The sequence below is a fragment of the Cydia splendana genome, chromosome 16 (assembly GCF_910591565.1).
Source record: "Cydia splendana chromosome 16, ilCydSple1.2, whole genome shotgun sequence".
Taxonomy (NCBI): Eukaryota; Metazoa; Arthropoda; class Insecta; order Lepidoptera; family Tortricidae; genus Cydia; species Cydia splendana.
Genome location: NC_085975.1, coordinates 8753255 through 8768051, shown reverse-complemented (window position 1 = coordinate 8768051; position 14797 = coordinate 8753255). Strand labels below are relative to the sequence as shown.

General features: G+C 38.9%; 2 protein-coding genes across 2 annotated transcripts; one reads left to right on the top strand and one right to left on the bottom strand.

Moving 5' to 3' along the window:
- Positions 1 to 1265: 1265 nt before the first annotated feature.
- On the bottom strand, positions 1266 to 3183 carry LOC134798186 (dynein light chain Tctex-type 5-A-like). The gene is made up of 3 exons (XM_063770534.1): positions 3025 to 3183; positions 2305 to 2498; positions 1266 to 1716 (listed from the first exon to the last, which is right to left on the bottom strand). The coding sequence occupies exons 1-3, from the start codon at positions 3094 to 3096 to the stop codon at positions 1551 to 1553; spliced, it is 432 nt and encodes a 143-aa protein (XP_063626604.1). The 5' UTR covers positions 3097 to 3183; the 3' UTR covers positions 1266 to 1550.
- Positions 3184 to 3991: 808 nt separating this feature from the next.
- LOC134798183 (fanconi-associated nuclease 1-like) lies at positions 3992 to 14281 on the top strand. Its single transcript, XM_063770531.1, has 12 exons — positions 3992 to 4647; positions 5171 to 5440; positions 5803 to 6007; positions 6883 to 7113; positions 7887 to 8009; positions 8233 to 8467; positions 8879 to 9084; positions 9898 to 10013; positions 10881 to 11038; positions 11593 to 11686; positions 13221 to 13390; positions 14052 to 14281. The coding sequence occupies exons 1-12, from the start codon at positions 4116 to 4118 to the stop codon at positions 14208 to 14210; spliced, it is 2499 nt and encodes an 832-aa protein (XP_063626601.1). The 5' UTR covers positions 3992 to 4115; the 3' UTR covers positions 14211 to 14281.
- Positions 14282 to 14797: the final 516 nt, after the last annotated feature.

Sequence of the window (14797 nt, the reverse complement as noted above, 5' to 3'; positions counted from 1 at the left end):
TAGTGTTAATTTATGTACCCTAATTTTGTAAGGTTGTAAGTAATATTTTACCGCCATAATGTACAGTATGGTTCTAAGTATGTGTACCCAGTACTACACGTGTAACTCCACTAACATATCATGCATGGGTAGTCGGGAAGCGCCGTGCGCGGCAGTGCTCAAGAGACGCGCCGGCCACTCTGCCTGCGAGAGACTCGTTAGGATTTTTTATAAACATTTTACCCTTTTATAACATTTAGCGAGAGCGCGTCGGCGCGCCGTAGTTGATGTAGAGGGTAGCCAACGGAACGTCCCAACAGAACCTGCCTGCCGGTTGTGAGCTGCGCGAGGCGTCGCAGGATCCAGACTGACTCATTAGCTTTTGTATTTCGACTATAGTCACGAAAGATGCTTTGGTTATCGTACGGTGGCTTGGTGCTAGTTTCGTCTTGTATTGTACGCGGATACTCGCTTCAGTGTCTCGGACCAATATCTATTTTTAACCTATTCGTCGCTTTGTGTGTCAAATACCTGCGATTTTCTCGTAATGTAAACATATATCATTATTAGTATATCTTGTGTATATCGGCCTGTATAATGGTTTAGATTTATCCTTGGATTTCCTCTGTAAGAATAGCTAACTGAACCGATCACTAGGGAGTGTTGCGGGCGTGGCGGCGGCGCAGAACGAGTCCAAAGTTGTTTTAGGTTAGGTTTGATGCCAATATTTATTGAGAGCAGAGTCGCGCCGCCGCGCCGGCACCGTCAGAGGCTGGGTCGTTATTGTATTACACATTTATTTTTATAAGGGCGGGCCAGTGTGATATCTATACTATGAAATGGATAAATAAATATGTATGATCTGTAAAAATGCTTACTGGAGTCTTTTATTTTATTAAACCTCCTACTTTTTGGTTAAATATCATAATATGTAGATGTATACAAGTAGGTATACATCTTAATCGGTACAGGTAAATCAGTTTGTGACCGACAAATGGGTTTTAATACATTTTATTTTCTACCTTAGCGCAAACGGTATAAAGTCGATATTAATAAATGCTGCCTTATATTGTTGCTTACATGCTGAAATTCTTGTACCTAAGTAATATACCTATTAGACCTGACTTAAATAAAGTAACTATGTAAATCAAATGTAGGCTTAAAAATGATCTGCTAGTCATACAAGAGGTAGTTTCTTCAATACACATCGAGTTTTAAAGAAACTGGCCAAATACATCAGGTACCTACAATTAATCTAAAGACGGGTCACGGGGGCATAGTCTTGTATCATTTATTTTGTTGATGGCACTTACATAAAAATAACAACAAAATAGTAATCACAAAGCCATTATTGATGTACCAGACTTGTACACATATATTATATGTAGGATGTAGGTACTTTGTAGCTTTACTACTAAGCAACTACCTACTAAATTACTTATGGAAGAATTTGGTGTGAATGCCACCTAGCGAGAAAAAGTATTTTTAGAGCACTTATTTTTTTAATAAATTGCACGTTACTATCAAATGTGTGTACAGTGTAGAACACAAGTGCTCTATCTTAGGTAAGGTTAGTCAAAGTATATCCCATAGACGACCGCGTAGGCGTGAATGTGTGGGTTGTGGAACTCGCGGGCCACGAAGTTGTCCCGCTCCGAGTCCCATAGGAACGAGTGGGAGGCTACGAGACTCTGCTGCCGCCGCTGGGAGATGGTCACATTCACTATTATTCGGTACCTAGAAAAGGACATTAAAATGTACATAGAGTTAGACCAAGAAAAGTCTGCAGCGATTTTGATGGCCTACTCAGTGCAAGTGTTATTTTAAACGCCAAACTTCTATGAAATTATGACGTATAAATAACACATGCACCGCGTGCTATCAAAATCGCTGCAGACTTTTCTTGGTCTGACTCTCGTTCTATTAGTTCCTTCTCTCCAAGGAATAACTTCAAATGGACTGATAGAAAAATAGTTATTAACGATACAAGTGCCGAAAAGAGAAAATTCGAAACGAGTGGCGATAAATTAAAATAAGTACGACCGAAGGGAGTGTTTTTGATCGACATGAGTTGCGGATTACTTATTCGCACGTGTATCGTACAACGTTTTACAGTACAGTCGACTGTAAAAATATGGGTGTACAAATCATCTCAAAAATTCTTATGTCAGTGAATTAAGAACTAAGTATGGGACATATTTTTGAGCAAGTTGTCTACACCCATATTTTTACAGTTGACTCTACATAAGGCCCTTTAAACTTTTGACATACGCTCGGAAAGTAGGACCATATGTAGGTACTGTAAAAAATATGAAAAATAGAAACCTGTCATAATTTTCTTCTTTCACCGCATTGCGAATGCTTTCAGCCAGGGTAACGCACAGCTCCGGAACCACCTTCTCACTGTACTCGACCTCCTCAAGCTCGGGGTCGAAAAGCTGCGCTAGTATTTTCTGGACCTTCTCGACGTTGAATCGCTTTCTTGGGTTCAGCTGATACGTGGGCTGATACACGCGAACCTGTTTGGGTACGGGCGGCGGCTGATTATCGGTCATTGCGAAGTTTGATCGATAAATAGGAAACTATAGGTATCCGTTCATAAAGGGGAATTTACACAATCAAGGGAATATTATGATCAAGGGGAGAAGCCAGGTTGCAGGTATTAACTTTTATAGATCATTCATTAAGCCATACAATAAAAATAAATAAATAAATATTAGAGGGACATCTTGCACAGATCAACCTAGCCCCAAACTAAGCAAAGCTTGTACTATGGGTGCTAGGCGACGATATACATACTTATATAGATAAATACATACTTATATACTTACATAGAAAACACCCATGACTCAGGAACAAATATTTGTGTTCATCACACAAATAAATGCCCTTACCCGAATTCGAACCCAGGACCATCGGCTTCGCAGGCAGGGTCACTATTATACCCACTAGGCCCGACCGGTCGTCAATATTCATCGTATTAATGTTTGTGTTGTTATGTTAAGGATGGATATGCATACAAGTAGGTAAATTAAATATACTAACAGGTTTAGTTAGACTTCGTTTGGGGGCACTAGGGATACGAAATGAGAATCTTCTATATTCACCCGACGGCATTGTTGTTGCAGATCGAAAAAATCACATATAATGCATAGGTAGGTATTGATGTTTACGACTAACGACCAACTAGATTAAGTAAAATCTTGATTTATAACAAGAAACATTATCTATACCTATACATATGGAAAAAATCGAAGTCGAATGTTTTTCTCACATTTCTTTTTAGTTTGGTCCTTCGAACCGTATAATATCCGTCATATTGGTAAGAACAAGATTTTAAGTTTATTTATACCATGTATAAACTATGCAAACTGTAATCGGGCATAATTACATATTAATGACTACCTTCTGCCCGCGTCTTCGTCTGCGTGGGATGATGATGATTGATATAAATAAAGTATCCTATTATGTCATTAGGCCTCAATTCACAGGCGCTCGCGCTTTTCAACGCGCGCGCGTGAAAAGAGATATCTCTTTCTCGCTCTCACTTATGGGTGCGGCGACTGCGGCTCACCGTGACGTTGCTACGGTTCGGTACTTGTGTAACACGATGGCGGTGGCGCTTTTTATCAATCGTTGTTGGAGTTTCGACTTTAAGCCTTGGTCATTTAATCGAATTTAGCGTTCGGACAGATTCAACCGCTTTTTTAACGCGTGTTAAATTATCTCCTTATGGGGCCTTAAATTATCTCCATACCAAATTTCGTCTAAATCGGTTCAGTGGTAACAAACAAACAGACAGACGTGAAGAGGTAACAAACAGACAGAGTTACAATCGCATTTATAATGGTAGAAATTTCAAACGCAATAATATTGTTAAATTTGAAAATGTTTCGTATACATTTAATAACGCTACTTTGTGTTTTAAACGTGACTTAAACAGACCAAATACTCTCTGTTTTGCTGTCACTGTCAACTTCATTTGACAGTTCGCTTTATTGCGAGCGAAATTTTTGCGAACATACAAGGAAAGTAAAACGTGTTATTTATTAACATTTACAATTTAAATGAGTTTTCGGAAGGAAGTACCTATGTTACGTTCTGTTCAAATTATTTCGTGTTCAGTGTAATACAATATGTCACAACAATTGGCCATTACAAACTTTTTCAAGGCGAAAGTGCATCTATCTCCAAATTTCGGGAAAAATATGGACACGGTAAAAAGAAAGAAACGAAATTTAAGTTTGGCTAAAGTTTCAACACCCACTGCATCACCGAGCAAAAGAAAAATTGAAGATGATATAAGTATACTTAGTGACGATGACGACTTTTGCACACCACCACCAGTTAAATCAAGGCCTCTGAGTCTCTCACAGAGCTCTAACGACAGCGAAAAAACAATTATATACACCCCATCGCCGAAAAAATCCTTGCAGACACCCAAGAAAACACCTAAGAGTACTCCAAACCTTGGTTCAACTTCCAAATCTCAGACTCCAAGTGCCAAAGATAGATTTTTCTCTCCAACAAAAAATCGCAGTGTTAAAAAAAGGACGCCTATTAAGAGCAAAAGGAATTTGAACAGCTTGCTTGGAAATGGAGATTGTTTAGAAAAGTCTGTGGAACAAGTTTGCTTTGAATATGCATGTGAAGGCATGGATGATAAGAGTAAGATTATTTGTATACCTAATGTCATTTAAATCGTTTTTAGTAATCGAGGAATGTTTATTATTGGTTGTAACTTTTGAACTTATTAATCTAAAGAAATTATTTAATCTAAATGTCAATAATAAATATTAATATGTTCAAATATACCTATACTTGACAATGATTAAGACACAGGTCCAGTCTAGTTATTTAGGGTTCCGTACCCAAAGGGTAAAAACGGGACCCTATTACTAAGACTCCTCTGTCTGTCTGTCAGTCTGTCACCAGGCTGTATCTCATGAACCGTGATAGCTAGACAGTCGAAAGTTTTACAGATGATGTATTTCTAATAAAATAAATATTTAAGTGGGGCTTCCATACAACAAACATGTTTTTGCCGTGGTACGGAACCCTTCGTGCGTGAGACCAACTCACACTTGGCCGGTTTTTGGAACTACTCTCTACTGTATCAATCCCTGTGTGATTAATGTTTGTTAGCCTCCAAATTTTTTTATATAATTCATATTCTTTGTATATTTTTCAGCTGTATTCTTATTACAAATAATTAACAAATACCTAAATGATAGTACATTAAAGCCACTCCTAAACAGCAGAGCTCAACAATTGCTGCAAAGTAGCCAGTCAGTGGTAAAGCCGGGTATGAAGCTAGTCTGCAGACTATTCTGGCGCAAAGACCAGTGGTTCCGGAGGAAACAGATCATGGAGATTGTCAGCGAGGATAAGGAACCCTTGGATGATTCCAGTCTGGAAGCAATGATTCTTTCATTGACTCAAAGAGCTTGGTTGAAAGAGAGTAAGTTTCTATACATGTGTTTATTTAGATAAGTAATTGTTAAAAAAAAGTACTATTGTCAAAGAACTTAATTCCAGTACCATTTCATACCTTTTCATAGTAGCAATAGTAACTTCCCTAGCAACTTTCATATTGATTTAATTATCACTGTGGCAAGGTATGAAATAGTACTGAAATTAAACTCTTTGACTGTACTATACTTTCAACATCTTAAATTTATATAGAAAGAGAGCAAATACATAACTATTCACAAGAGCTGGTATTGACACAGATAAAGAAATTAATGTCTACAAAGTTCTAGTCTGCTAATACTCTTAGCTGTCCATGAACAAAATTTTCATATAAATAAATACTGTTTTCAGGTAGCAACCATATGACTTTCAAAGAACTGTCATTACTCTTGAAAGCTGAAGAACTGAAGTTAATTTGCAAGGACTTGAAGCTGAAAGGAGGCACGAAGCAAGAGGCAATTGATTCATTGTGGAGTTACAGTCGGCGCACATCTAGTATTTGTAGCTACTTCTCCAACGGCAAGGGTAGTGATAACAGTGCAAGAGTTTTAACAATGTAAATATTTAATTGAAATTATATTTAATTAGAAAATGTCAACATGCACTGATTGCATAGGGCTTGTGCACAAATCACACGAGGTTCGATAGGGGGAAGGGTGTCTCGAAAAAAATCACGACAGATCACGTTGGGGGAGGGGGGGTATAAGGAGACCTCACGTGATTTGTGCAGAACCCCATACAAGTCCATTTACAACTTTGGGAACAAGTCAAATTATTTTATCTAATATTTACTGGAGGGTTTTGTCACTAGTACACAACATCTATTTTAGTTTATCTTTATAAGTCCATTCACTATGTAGAATCCACATTATAGCTACATGTATTATTTAATGTATGTATTACTTAATTTTTAAGAGTTTCAAAGTGAAAATCCAAATTCCCAAAATACGAGTATAGCCAGTGCTACAAAATATTTGCGTAACTACCTATGAGCAGGCGTGGCTCACTCCGCGATTTCGTCGCTTTGCTACAGGTAGCTAAAAGTACATCCGTTCGGCCCCAATTTTGGGGTTTGCCATAAGCCGCGCGTGGCGCTATCGCCACCTAGGGGCCATATCTGTGCTGATCGTAACAGACGCGTTTTGTGAGAGAGTGAGTCTTCTGTATCTAGTAAGTACATTATTTATTCTGTGCTATTAGCAACAAAAACCCTAAGACAAAGATAAAAGATGTTATCAAGTCTAAAGTTTTCCTTAGTCTTGAATTTCAGTACTTATATCAAAACACCTTATTATTATTATGAATTTTTGTTTTAAATAATGCCTATTTTCGCTGCAGTGGGCTACTCGTATATAATCAGTTTTTAAATACTCATAACAAATTGGTATAAATGGGACATTTATTAGATCATAATTGTCTTTTTCTTTTCAGAATGCGAGAAAAGGCGGGTTCCTGTTATAAGTTGACAGAAGTTGCCATAAGGACACTCAACCAGCTCTATGTACTCATGTACCTTGGCATGGACTTTAGCCTCATACGGGAAAAGAGATTTGAACTGGCCCTAATCCACGATAAAATTGGCAGAGAGCCGTATCCTGTGGACCACGATATGGAACTTGACAATGCCAGTGTAGTTTTTGAAAGCAATGATGAATTTGAAAGGTGTGTATACAAATTTTTCGTAAAAAAACAAAGCAGACTCACATATTTAGCATCTGCATTAAATCCTATTATATCGCGATTCGGGAGAGCACATGTGATTGCGTACCTGGCAAATCCAGATTGGTTTTACTGAAGTACCCTCATATTTCAATACACTACAAATCGAGAAACAGGCTTTTGTGTCCAATACATAAGTTTGGTTATATATAGAAATGGAACAGGACTCGGGCCTGGTCACGAAATTATCTCGACAAGTCACAATGAGTGGAAACGAGAGGCCTGATTACTGTATCTCATTCCAACGTTGTCCGCTGTAGCCGCTCGTCGCTGCCGTGCAAAATCGTGGCCAAGCATAGAAGGTAGGATCCTATAGAAGTGGTATACGCGTGCCTCCGTGAGAGACAAAACATACGCAATGCGTCACTATGATTGGTCGAATTTATTTGTTGCCCACCATAATCCATCCTAAAAAAACGGTGGGGAACAAAAAATATGTAAGACTGTGACAAGGACAAACAATAATAGCGCTTTCTCTGCTACTCCTACTGAAAGACACAAGACTATCCCGTTCTGTCAGTTACCCCCACCACTCATGCCCAATCCAGTTTAATACTAGATTCATGTGGCCAAGCATAGCATAAGCCTAGCATGTATGGCGAATTGGCCACCCAAAAAATAGGTTGCCAACTCTAAAAATCACAAGATGCCTCAATTTTTAACCCCACTGGTGTTTTGTGTTTGCTATTCAAACATAATCCTAATTTTCGCTTCAGATACATGACTGCACATAATGTGTATGAGGATTTTCTAGCTGAAACATGCTCTGATGAAAAGGCTGCCCTAGTCAAACAAGTTTATCAGGTCTACAAAGCAATAGACGACGAAGAAATGTTACGGTACGTTTATTAATATTTTAGGTTAAAAACCAATAAAATTCCTCTCAAAATTGTGCACTTCAAAACTATGGTTACTTTTGAACAATACATAGGTACGTCATATTGTTGGACTAAAATGGTTTTCTTTTTTCCTCTGTTAGTGTAAATCTCTGTAATATTTTCTGCTACTGTTTTGGGACCAAAGATTCGTAACTTTAAATATATCCATTTTCTTAAATTTCAGTTACAAAGCCCTACCAAGCTGGCTTCGGCGCTTTACACCAGCTAATCTCTACATCAGAATTCTAGACTCAGGCGTACAAGATTTGAAGAAAACCAAAACTGTCGAGTCTTATGAACTCGCAATAGAAATACTGAGCGGCTTGATAGGGCAGACTGCTTTCCGACAGCATAAGAAGGCGGGCTGGTACGCGGAGAAGGCGTTGATTCTTCATGGCTTACTTGGGAGGTGTGATGAGGTAGACTTTTATTTTATACATGTATCAAAGGGTTATTTTCTCCAGACAACTAATAGATATGGGTACAAAATGATTAATAGCCACTTTAGAAAATAGCTAATATTCGGCAAGCGGGGCTCCCCTGCAATTCCTCAGAGTTCGTGTGCAGATGCAGAGTTTAAGAGCCCATCAACGTGCACACTAGCGCCACTGTTAAATAATCGTGATTATTTAAATTTCACGAAACATATTTAAAAAAAGGGGGCCGCTACTTACTGTATTTTGTATTTAAGTACCTTTTGAATACTTAAAACTAGTTTTTATGTTGCTGGATTCGTTGATCCGCGTAGTTACACTTTTACTTGTTAGTCAGTGACCGTCTTAAGTCCGCAGTATGTGTAAAATTGTACCCTAATATTTGTTTCATTATAGGCAGCTGAAGTCCTAATAGAAGGCTTCAAGTCCAACTTGACCGACGAGGAAAAAGACATGATGCGCAATCGAGCCATCAGGATAGCGCGGCAGAAGTCTGTAAAGGTTAGCGAGCACTTGAAGAAAGAGCTGCTAGAGCATGCCAGCAAAGAAGCTATACTGGAGAAGAATATCGACGCGGAACACATATACAAACAACCTATGGAGTGAGTTCATAGCAAAGATTTTTGACTTTCTAAGATGTCCAAACTCTAATCCCCTTATTCATAAAACATAGCTAGCCTTTGTTAAATTTTGTACCTCTCTAAAATACAAATGTCAAAATGACATATTAGGACATACTATTATCAAGGACTTGTTAGGTTGGTATTCCACTTGTCCAAGGTGTATTTGCGTCTCTCATTTTGCTTAAAAAAATCAATAACTCTTTGTTACTTTGTACTGAAAAGTTTTCATTCTCTAAATGATTGAAGGAACTCATTACGAGCTAGATTATGAATTGTGAAGCCACAATGTTTGGATTTTAATGTACAACTATCATCAGACGGCCGGCCGGCGTTGTGCGTTAAAATGCGACTCCAGAGTCGGGAGTGTCTTACCAGTCAAAGGAATTTGAACCTTGTATACAGTAGTTACATCGCGTAGTTAAATGGCAGCGACAATGGTTGCGACCAGCCACAACCGGGGCAGCGCGCTACTTACAAATGAATTCTAGATATCTTTGTAGAAGGTTCTTTGACTAACAGTATGTCCTGTCTTTCGCCTGCCCCACTTTGTAAGCACGACGAGCAATTCTCGTTTTTTTTATATATATTTCGGGGATCTCGGAAACGGCTCTAACGATTTCGATGAAATTTGCTATATGGGGGTTTTCGGGGGCGATAAATCGATCTACCTTGGTCTTATCTCTGGGAATACGCGCATTTTTAGTTTTTATATGTTTTCCCCCCTCTCCCAGTCTCCCAGATATTAAGGTATAATGTATGCATTTATATATATAGATTATTTTTGATTTACAGGAACACTTCAAAAGGCAAAGCAAGGTTTGAAACGAAAACTTCAGAAGGCAGGGTTATCCAAAGCGTAGAAGAGTACTGTATTACTCATTGCATCACTACTGGAGAATTTACTCATGGTAACTAACATTTCAATTTACCTAAAAATAAAAACGGCCGTATACTTTTAATTAGGGGGTTTTGTAGTTAGGTTTTCGAAAACTGTTAAACTTCAACGCTAATGATTAAAGTACCAAGTACCTAAACGAATACAAATAGGTCATAGGCCATTTGTTAAGCGTTCCCGCACCACGGCGAATACCTTGCGCCTGTGTTCTAGTTCATTTATGTAATTCGTTACATCTGGATGTGGCGGCATATTCTCTGCATCTGATTCATTTCCAAAGTCGACCGTGTGTGGTTTAGGAACTGCCGTTTCGCGGCCATAGAATAGGTAAGAGGGTGTATATGTCGTAGTTTCATGCCTAGCCGTCCCCGCTGACTGTACTTTTCTTTCAACTGGCAACTAATACTCACCGAGACAAATCTTACAAGCCCAAACACGATTAGGCTGCGTTGTTTTATCACAGAGTTCCTAAGGTAACCCTCTGTGTCCAACATCAGATCAGCTTGATGGTTCCATATTGCAATGTCACCCAACTTACATATGAATGTGAATTTTCAGCATAATCGAATAACGGGAAGTTGGTCAAGTGGGTCTTATTTAGCTTGTAAGATTTGACCTGAACGTACTTTCATACAGTCGACGTCAAAGATATGTTAACATTTTTCGCCTTATTACAAAGGCATAAGGTGCAAAAGTGTAAACATATCTTTGACGTCGACTGTACAAACATCGCAAGTTAATAAAAGCTTTAATTAAGCCTGCCCCTATAACCTATAATACTCTTTCAATTATTTATATTGAAAGAATTGCTGGGTTACCCAGCCATTAACCATCAAAAACGGGGATTTATGATAGCTGATTACTGGCTTTTTTGTTACAGGCGAGCACTGGGAAGGCCGTATCGTCACAACGATGTTCTTCCTCCTATTCTGGGACATCATCTACTCGAAGCCGCGCGGCGTCCGCGGCGTCTTCCTCACGCACTTCCAAGCGTACCCGCTGGACCTGTTCTCCGACAGCTTCTACACCAACCGACAGGTACATTTCACACAACAACAACACACTATTACAACAACAACAACAACATACTATTGACGGCCTGCTGGGGTTCGGCTAGCCCTGAAAATGTCTGCACTTTTTCAAGCAAAGCACGCGTTTTCAGAAACAAATACTTAAAATCTTAGCTGAGACCTCTTGATATCTTTGTGTAGTTCGTCTTATTGTTACATAGTTATTCTAATGCGTTAAATTTAATTTACTGTAGCATTCATCATCATCATCATCATCTCAGCCATAAGACGTCCACTGCTGAACATAGGCCTCCCCCTTTGGGGGGTGTATGCCATAATCGCCACGCTTGGCAGGCGGGTTGGCGATCGCAGTCGAGTACACCGAATTTGAGGGACGCTGCTGCCCGTCCACCGGTGGTCTTGGACGTAGTTTAAGGACATACCCAGGTCCACTGTACTGTACTGTACTGTAAGGTTACTGTAGCATTACTTTATCTATAATGTATAGCTCTTAGTGAGCGCGAGTTAGGAGGTAGGTTGTACTTCTGTAGTTTCTTCAATAAAGAAAATATAAACCGACAGGTGCTCATCGACGACAGGCTGCGGCTCATTGAGAGTTCTACCGAGGATGAGGTGCTGGAGATGATGGAAAATACTTGGCGAGATAGGCCTGAAGGTATGTCTAAAAATTAGCCCTTTGACCGCCAAGGACGTCAACTGACGCGCGCGGCTACAGCCCAATATCAACCTTCGTGTATTGTGACAAGGTTCACGATGACGCGCCGCTCACGATAGCGGCGTTCAATAGGTTAAAATAACTGGCTGGCTACAGGATCACAACCTAGTAGTAAATACAACCAAAACAAAACTTATGCAATTTAGGCCCTATCAGAAAAAACCTACCGATCTAACACCGCTGTTGCAGGATTTAAATATAAATGAAGATACTGAATGCACTTTATTAGGAATAACTATAGACAATCATATCAACTGGAAAAAACACATTGCTAAAGTTCAATCTAAACTATCAAGTTTTATTTTTGCTCTGGGCATTCTGAAGTCAAACACACATACAGAGTGCGCTTTGTCCGCTTACCACTCTTACGCCCAAGCCTGGTTACGTTATGGTATTATTCTATGGGGCCATAGCAGTGACGCCCACGATCTCCTTGTAGCCCAAAAAAAATGTGTCCGCATACTAACCAATATACAACAAACAGACAGTTGTAAGAAACATTTCACTAATCTCCAAATTTTAACTCTCCCCTCTCTCTACATCTTAGAAATTTCTACTTTTGTCATGAAGAACACACAGTTATTTGAGTTTTGTAAAAATGCACGTCGTAACAATAACCTCATCCCCCCGGAACCAATTTTGGATATTTACAAAAAAGGCCCTTATTTCAGAGCAATCCAGATTTATAATAAGCTGCCAAACAATATAAGAAATATAAAAAACCGTAACCCATTCGTGTCAAAACTAAAACTATTTTTAATAACGAAGGCATACTTTTCGGTCCAAGAGTTTATGGAGGATAAATTTTCATAAGTATAAGTACTACTAATAATTATTAATTCTTAACAATATTATTAACCCCTTTTGTAAATATAAGTTAACATAGGACTTACTTAATACAAAAAATAAGCTAGGATAAAGTGGTTATTATTTAGGATTTTTATTTATCTTATGTAACAGTATTATGTATTGTTACAGTTAAGTAACACTATTTAGTTAAAAAAAAATGTTTCATAAATAACTAGACATGAGATTAATTTGCAATGCCCTACCAGGGTGCCATGTGTTCTAAAACTTTTTATTGTAACAACTTTATTATGTACCATGGTTCGCAATAAAGGATTCTATTCTATTCTATTCTATAAATATCTGGGAGACCGAGCTTTGCTCGGAAAACGTATAAAAACTCAAAAATGCGCGTTTTCCCAGAGATAAACCCTAGCTAGATCGATTTTTCGCCCCCGAAAACCCTCATACAGCAAATTTCATCGAATCGTTAGAGCCGTTTCCGAGATCCCCGAAATATATAAATAAATATACAGGATTTGCTCGTTTAAAGGTATAAGATAAGATTATGAAATGCATCGCTTCTATCAAGGAAAATTAATCAATAAAGTAATTTGTACAACGCTATCTAATTTGAAACATTTTGACATAGTTACTTAGATCACTGTATCTGTATATTTTGTCGCAGGCGAGATTTCCGGCATCAACCGCGCAATAGGCTGGGACAACATCGGCGCGGTGGCGGCGTGCCTCGGGCCGCGCGCGCTGGCCGCGCTGCTGGCGCGGCTGGCGCGGCACTACCGCTACGCGCACAGCGGCTTCCCCGACATTACGCTATGGAACGTGCATACCAAACAGGTTGGGATACTTATATCACTAAATTTTGCTACTTCGGTGGTCTATATCTAATATTCAGGAAAAATGCCTTAAGACATTAAGTCCGCTATTTGTACTTTCTTGTAGTGTGCAATTAAGGTTAAATAAATAAATAATGCGACTGTGTAACGGGATACATTTGTAAAGTCGCGGCTACTCGATCCACGTCTCGTTTATAGTGGTTGTAAACGTGTGTGAGTTTGCCACCGCTCACGGTTCAACCCACACACGGAACCGCAGTTATAGTTTACAATCGCCTGTATCGGCCTTGACCAAGTTTCATGAAATTCTGGTTTAAATGTAACGGAACTTCCGAGAAATAATTAGGCTTGAGAAGAGGTAGGCTGCATGTGAAGTGCGTGGAACTATTAAATAACTAAAGCGCCTCATTCTCGCCAGGCTACTTTTGCGCATACCTCCAATAATGTAATTTAAATCACTACACCTTATAAAACAAAGCCCCCCGCCGCGCCTGTCTGTTTGTGTGTGTTGTTTGTATGTTCGCGATAAACTCAAAAACTACTGAACGGATTTTCATGCGGTTTTCACCTATCAATAAAGTGATTCTTGAGGAAGGTTTACGTGTATAATTTATTAACCCGTGCGAAGCCAGTTATTTTGAATGAGCATTGATATTTCCCAGATCAAGTTCGTAGAAGTAAAGAGCGACTCTGACCACCCGTCGATGAAGCAGATCCAGTGGATGAACTACTTGCGCGAGCACGGCATCGACACCGGCCTCTGTTACGTCGGCGCTAACACCACCCGGCAACGCGCCCGGGCGGGGAAGAAATCGCCTTGAACACGGGAATTATAGGATTGCTACTCAACTCAGGCGATTAGTTTTGGTCTATTGCGGTGTGGTTTTGTGTCAGACTGATATTATACATATACTAAGTAGAAATTAAATACTCGTATCTTCTGAAAAATTAAAGCGCGATTATCTTAATATGCGTAGTATAGTTGAATTATCGAGAAGATGGAATTGCATTTGTAGTGGTTGTATGCTGATAGTACAAGAAAATAGAAAATTCAAATATAGAATGCCTGTAAACAAACAATACTACTACATATGCAATTCCACGCTCTCGATGATACGACTATAACTATGCGTAATTAGACTCAAGTACAATTCTTTACACTCTTTTGAAACTGAATTGTAAAGAGACGACTAGTCTTTATCGGGTAAATTTTTTTGGCGTGCCACATCTATAGTTCGTTTTTTTTAGCATTAGAAAATAAATAAGGTAAACAATCTTGATGTGTCTTTTAATTGAAAAACACATTTTAAAAATAAGTTACGGCAAATATGTAACAATTATGAATCTAATACGATCATTTATATTCTTCTGCTTTCATAAGTCATAGTTACTGATTTTTAAAAAGCGT

Coding starts and splice junctions, on each gene's coding strand:
- LOC134798183 (XM_063770531.1), top strand. CDS start 4,116: ATGTCACAACAATTGGCCATTACAAACTTTTTCAAGGCGAAAGTGCAT. Junction 6,008..6,882: donor AGTGCAAGAGTTTTAACAAT/GTAAATATTTAA, acceptor TTTTCTTTTCAG/AATGCGAGAAAAGGCGGGTT. Junction 11,687..13,220: donor TTGGCGAGATAGGCCTGAAG/GTATGTCTAAAA, acceptor ATTTTGTCGCAG/GCGAGATTTCCGGCATCAAC.
- LOC134798186 (XM_063770534.1), bottom strand. CDS start 3,096: ATGCCGTCGGGTGAATATAGAAGATTCTCATTTCGTATCCCTAGTGCC. Junction 2,499..3,024: donor AACGAAGTCTAACTAAACCT/GTTAGTATATTT, acceptor GTACCCAAACAG/GTTCGCGTGTATCAGCCCAC. Junction 1,717..2,304: donor AAAGAAGAAAATTATGACAG/GTTTCTATTTTT, acceptor GTCCTTTTCTAG/GTACCGAATAATAGTGAATG.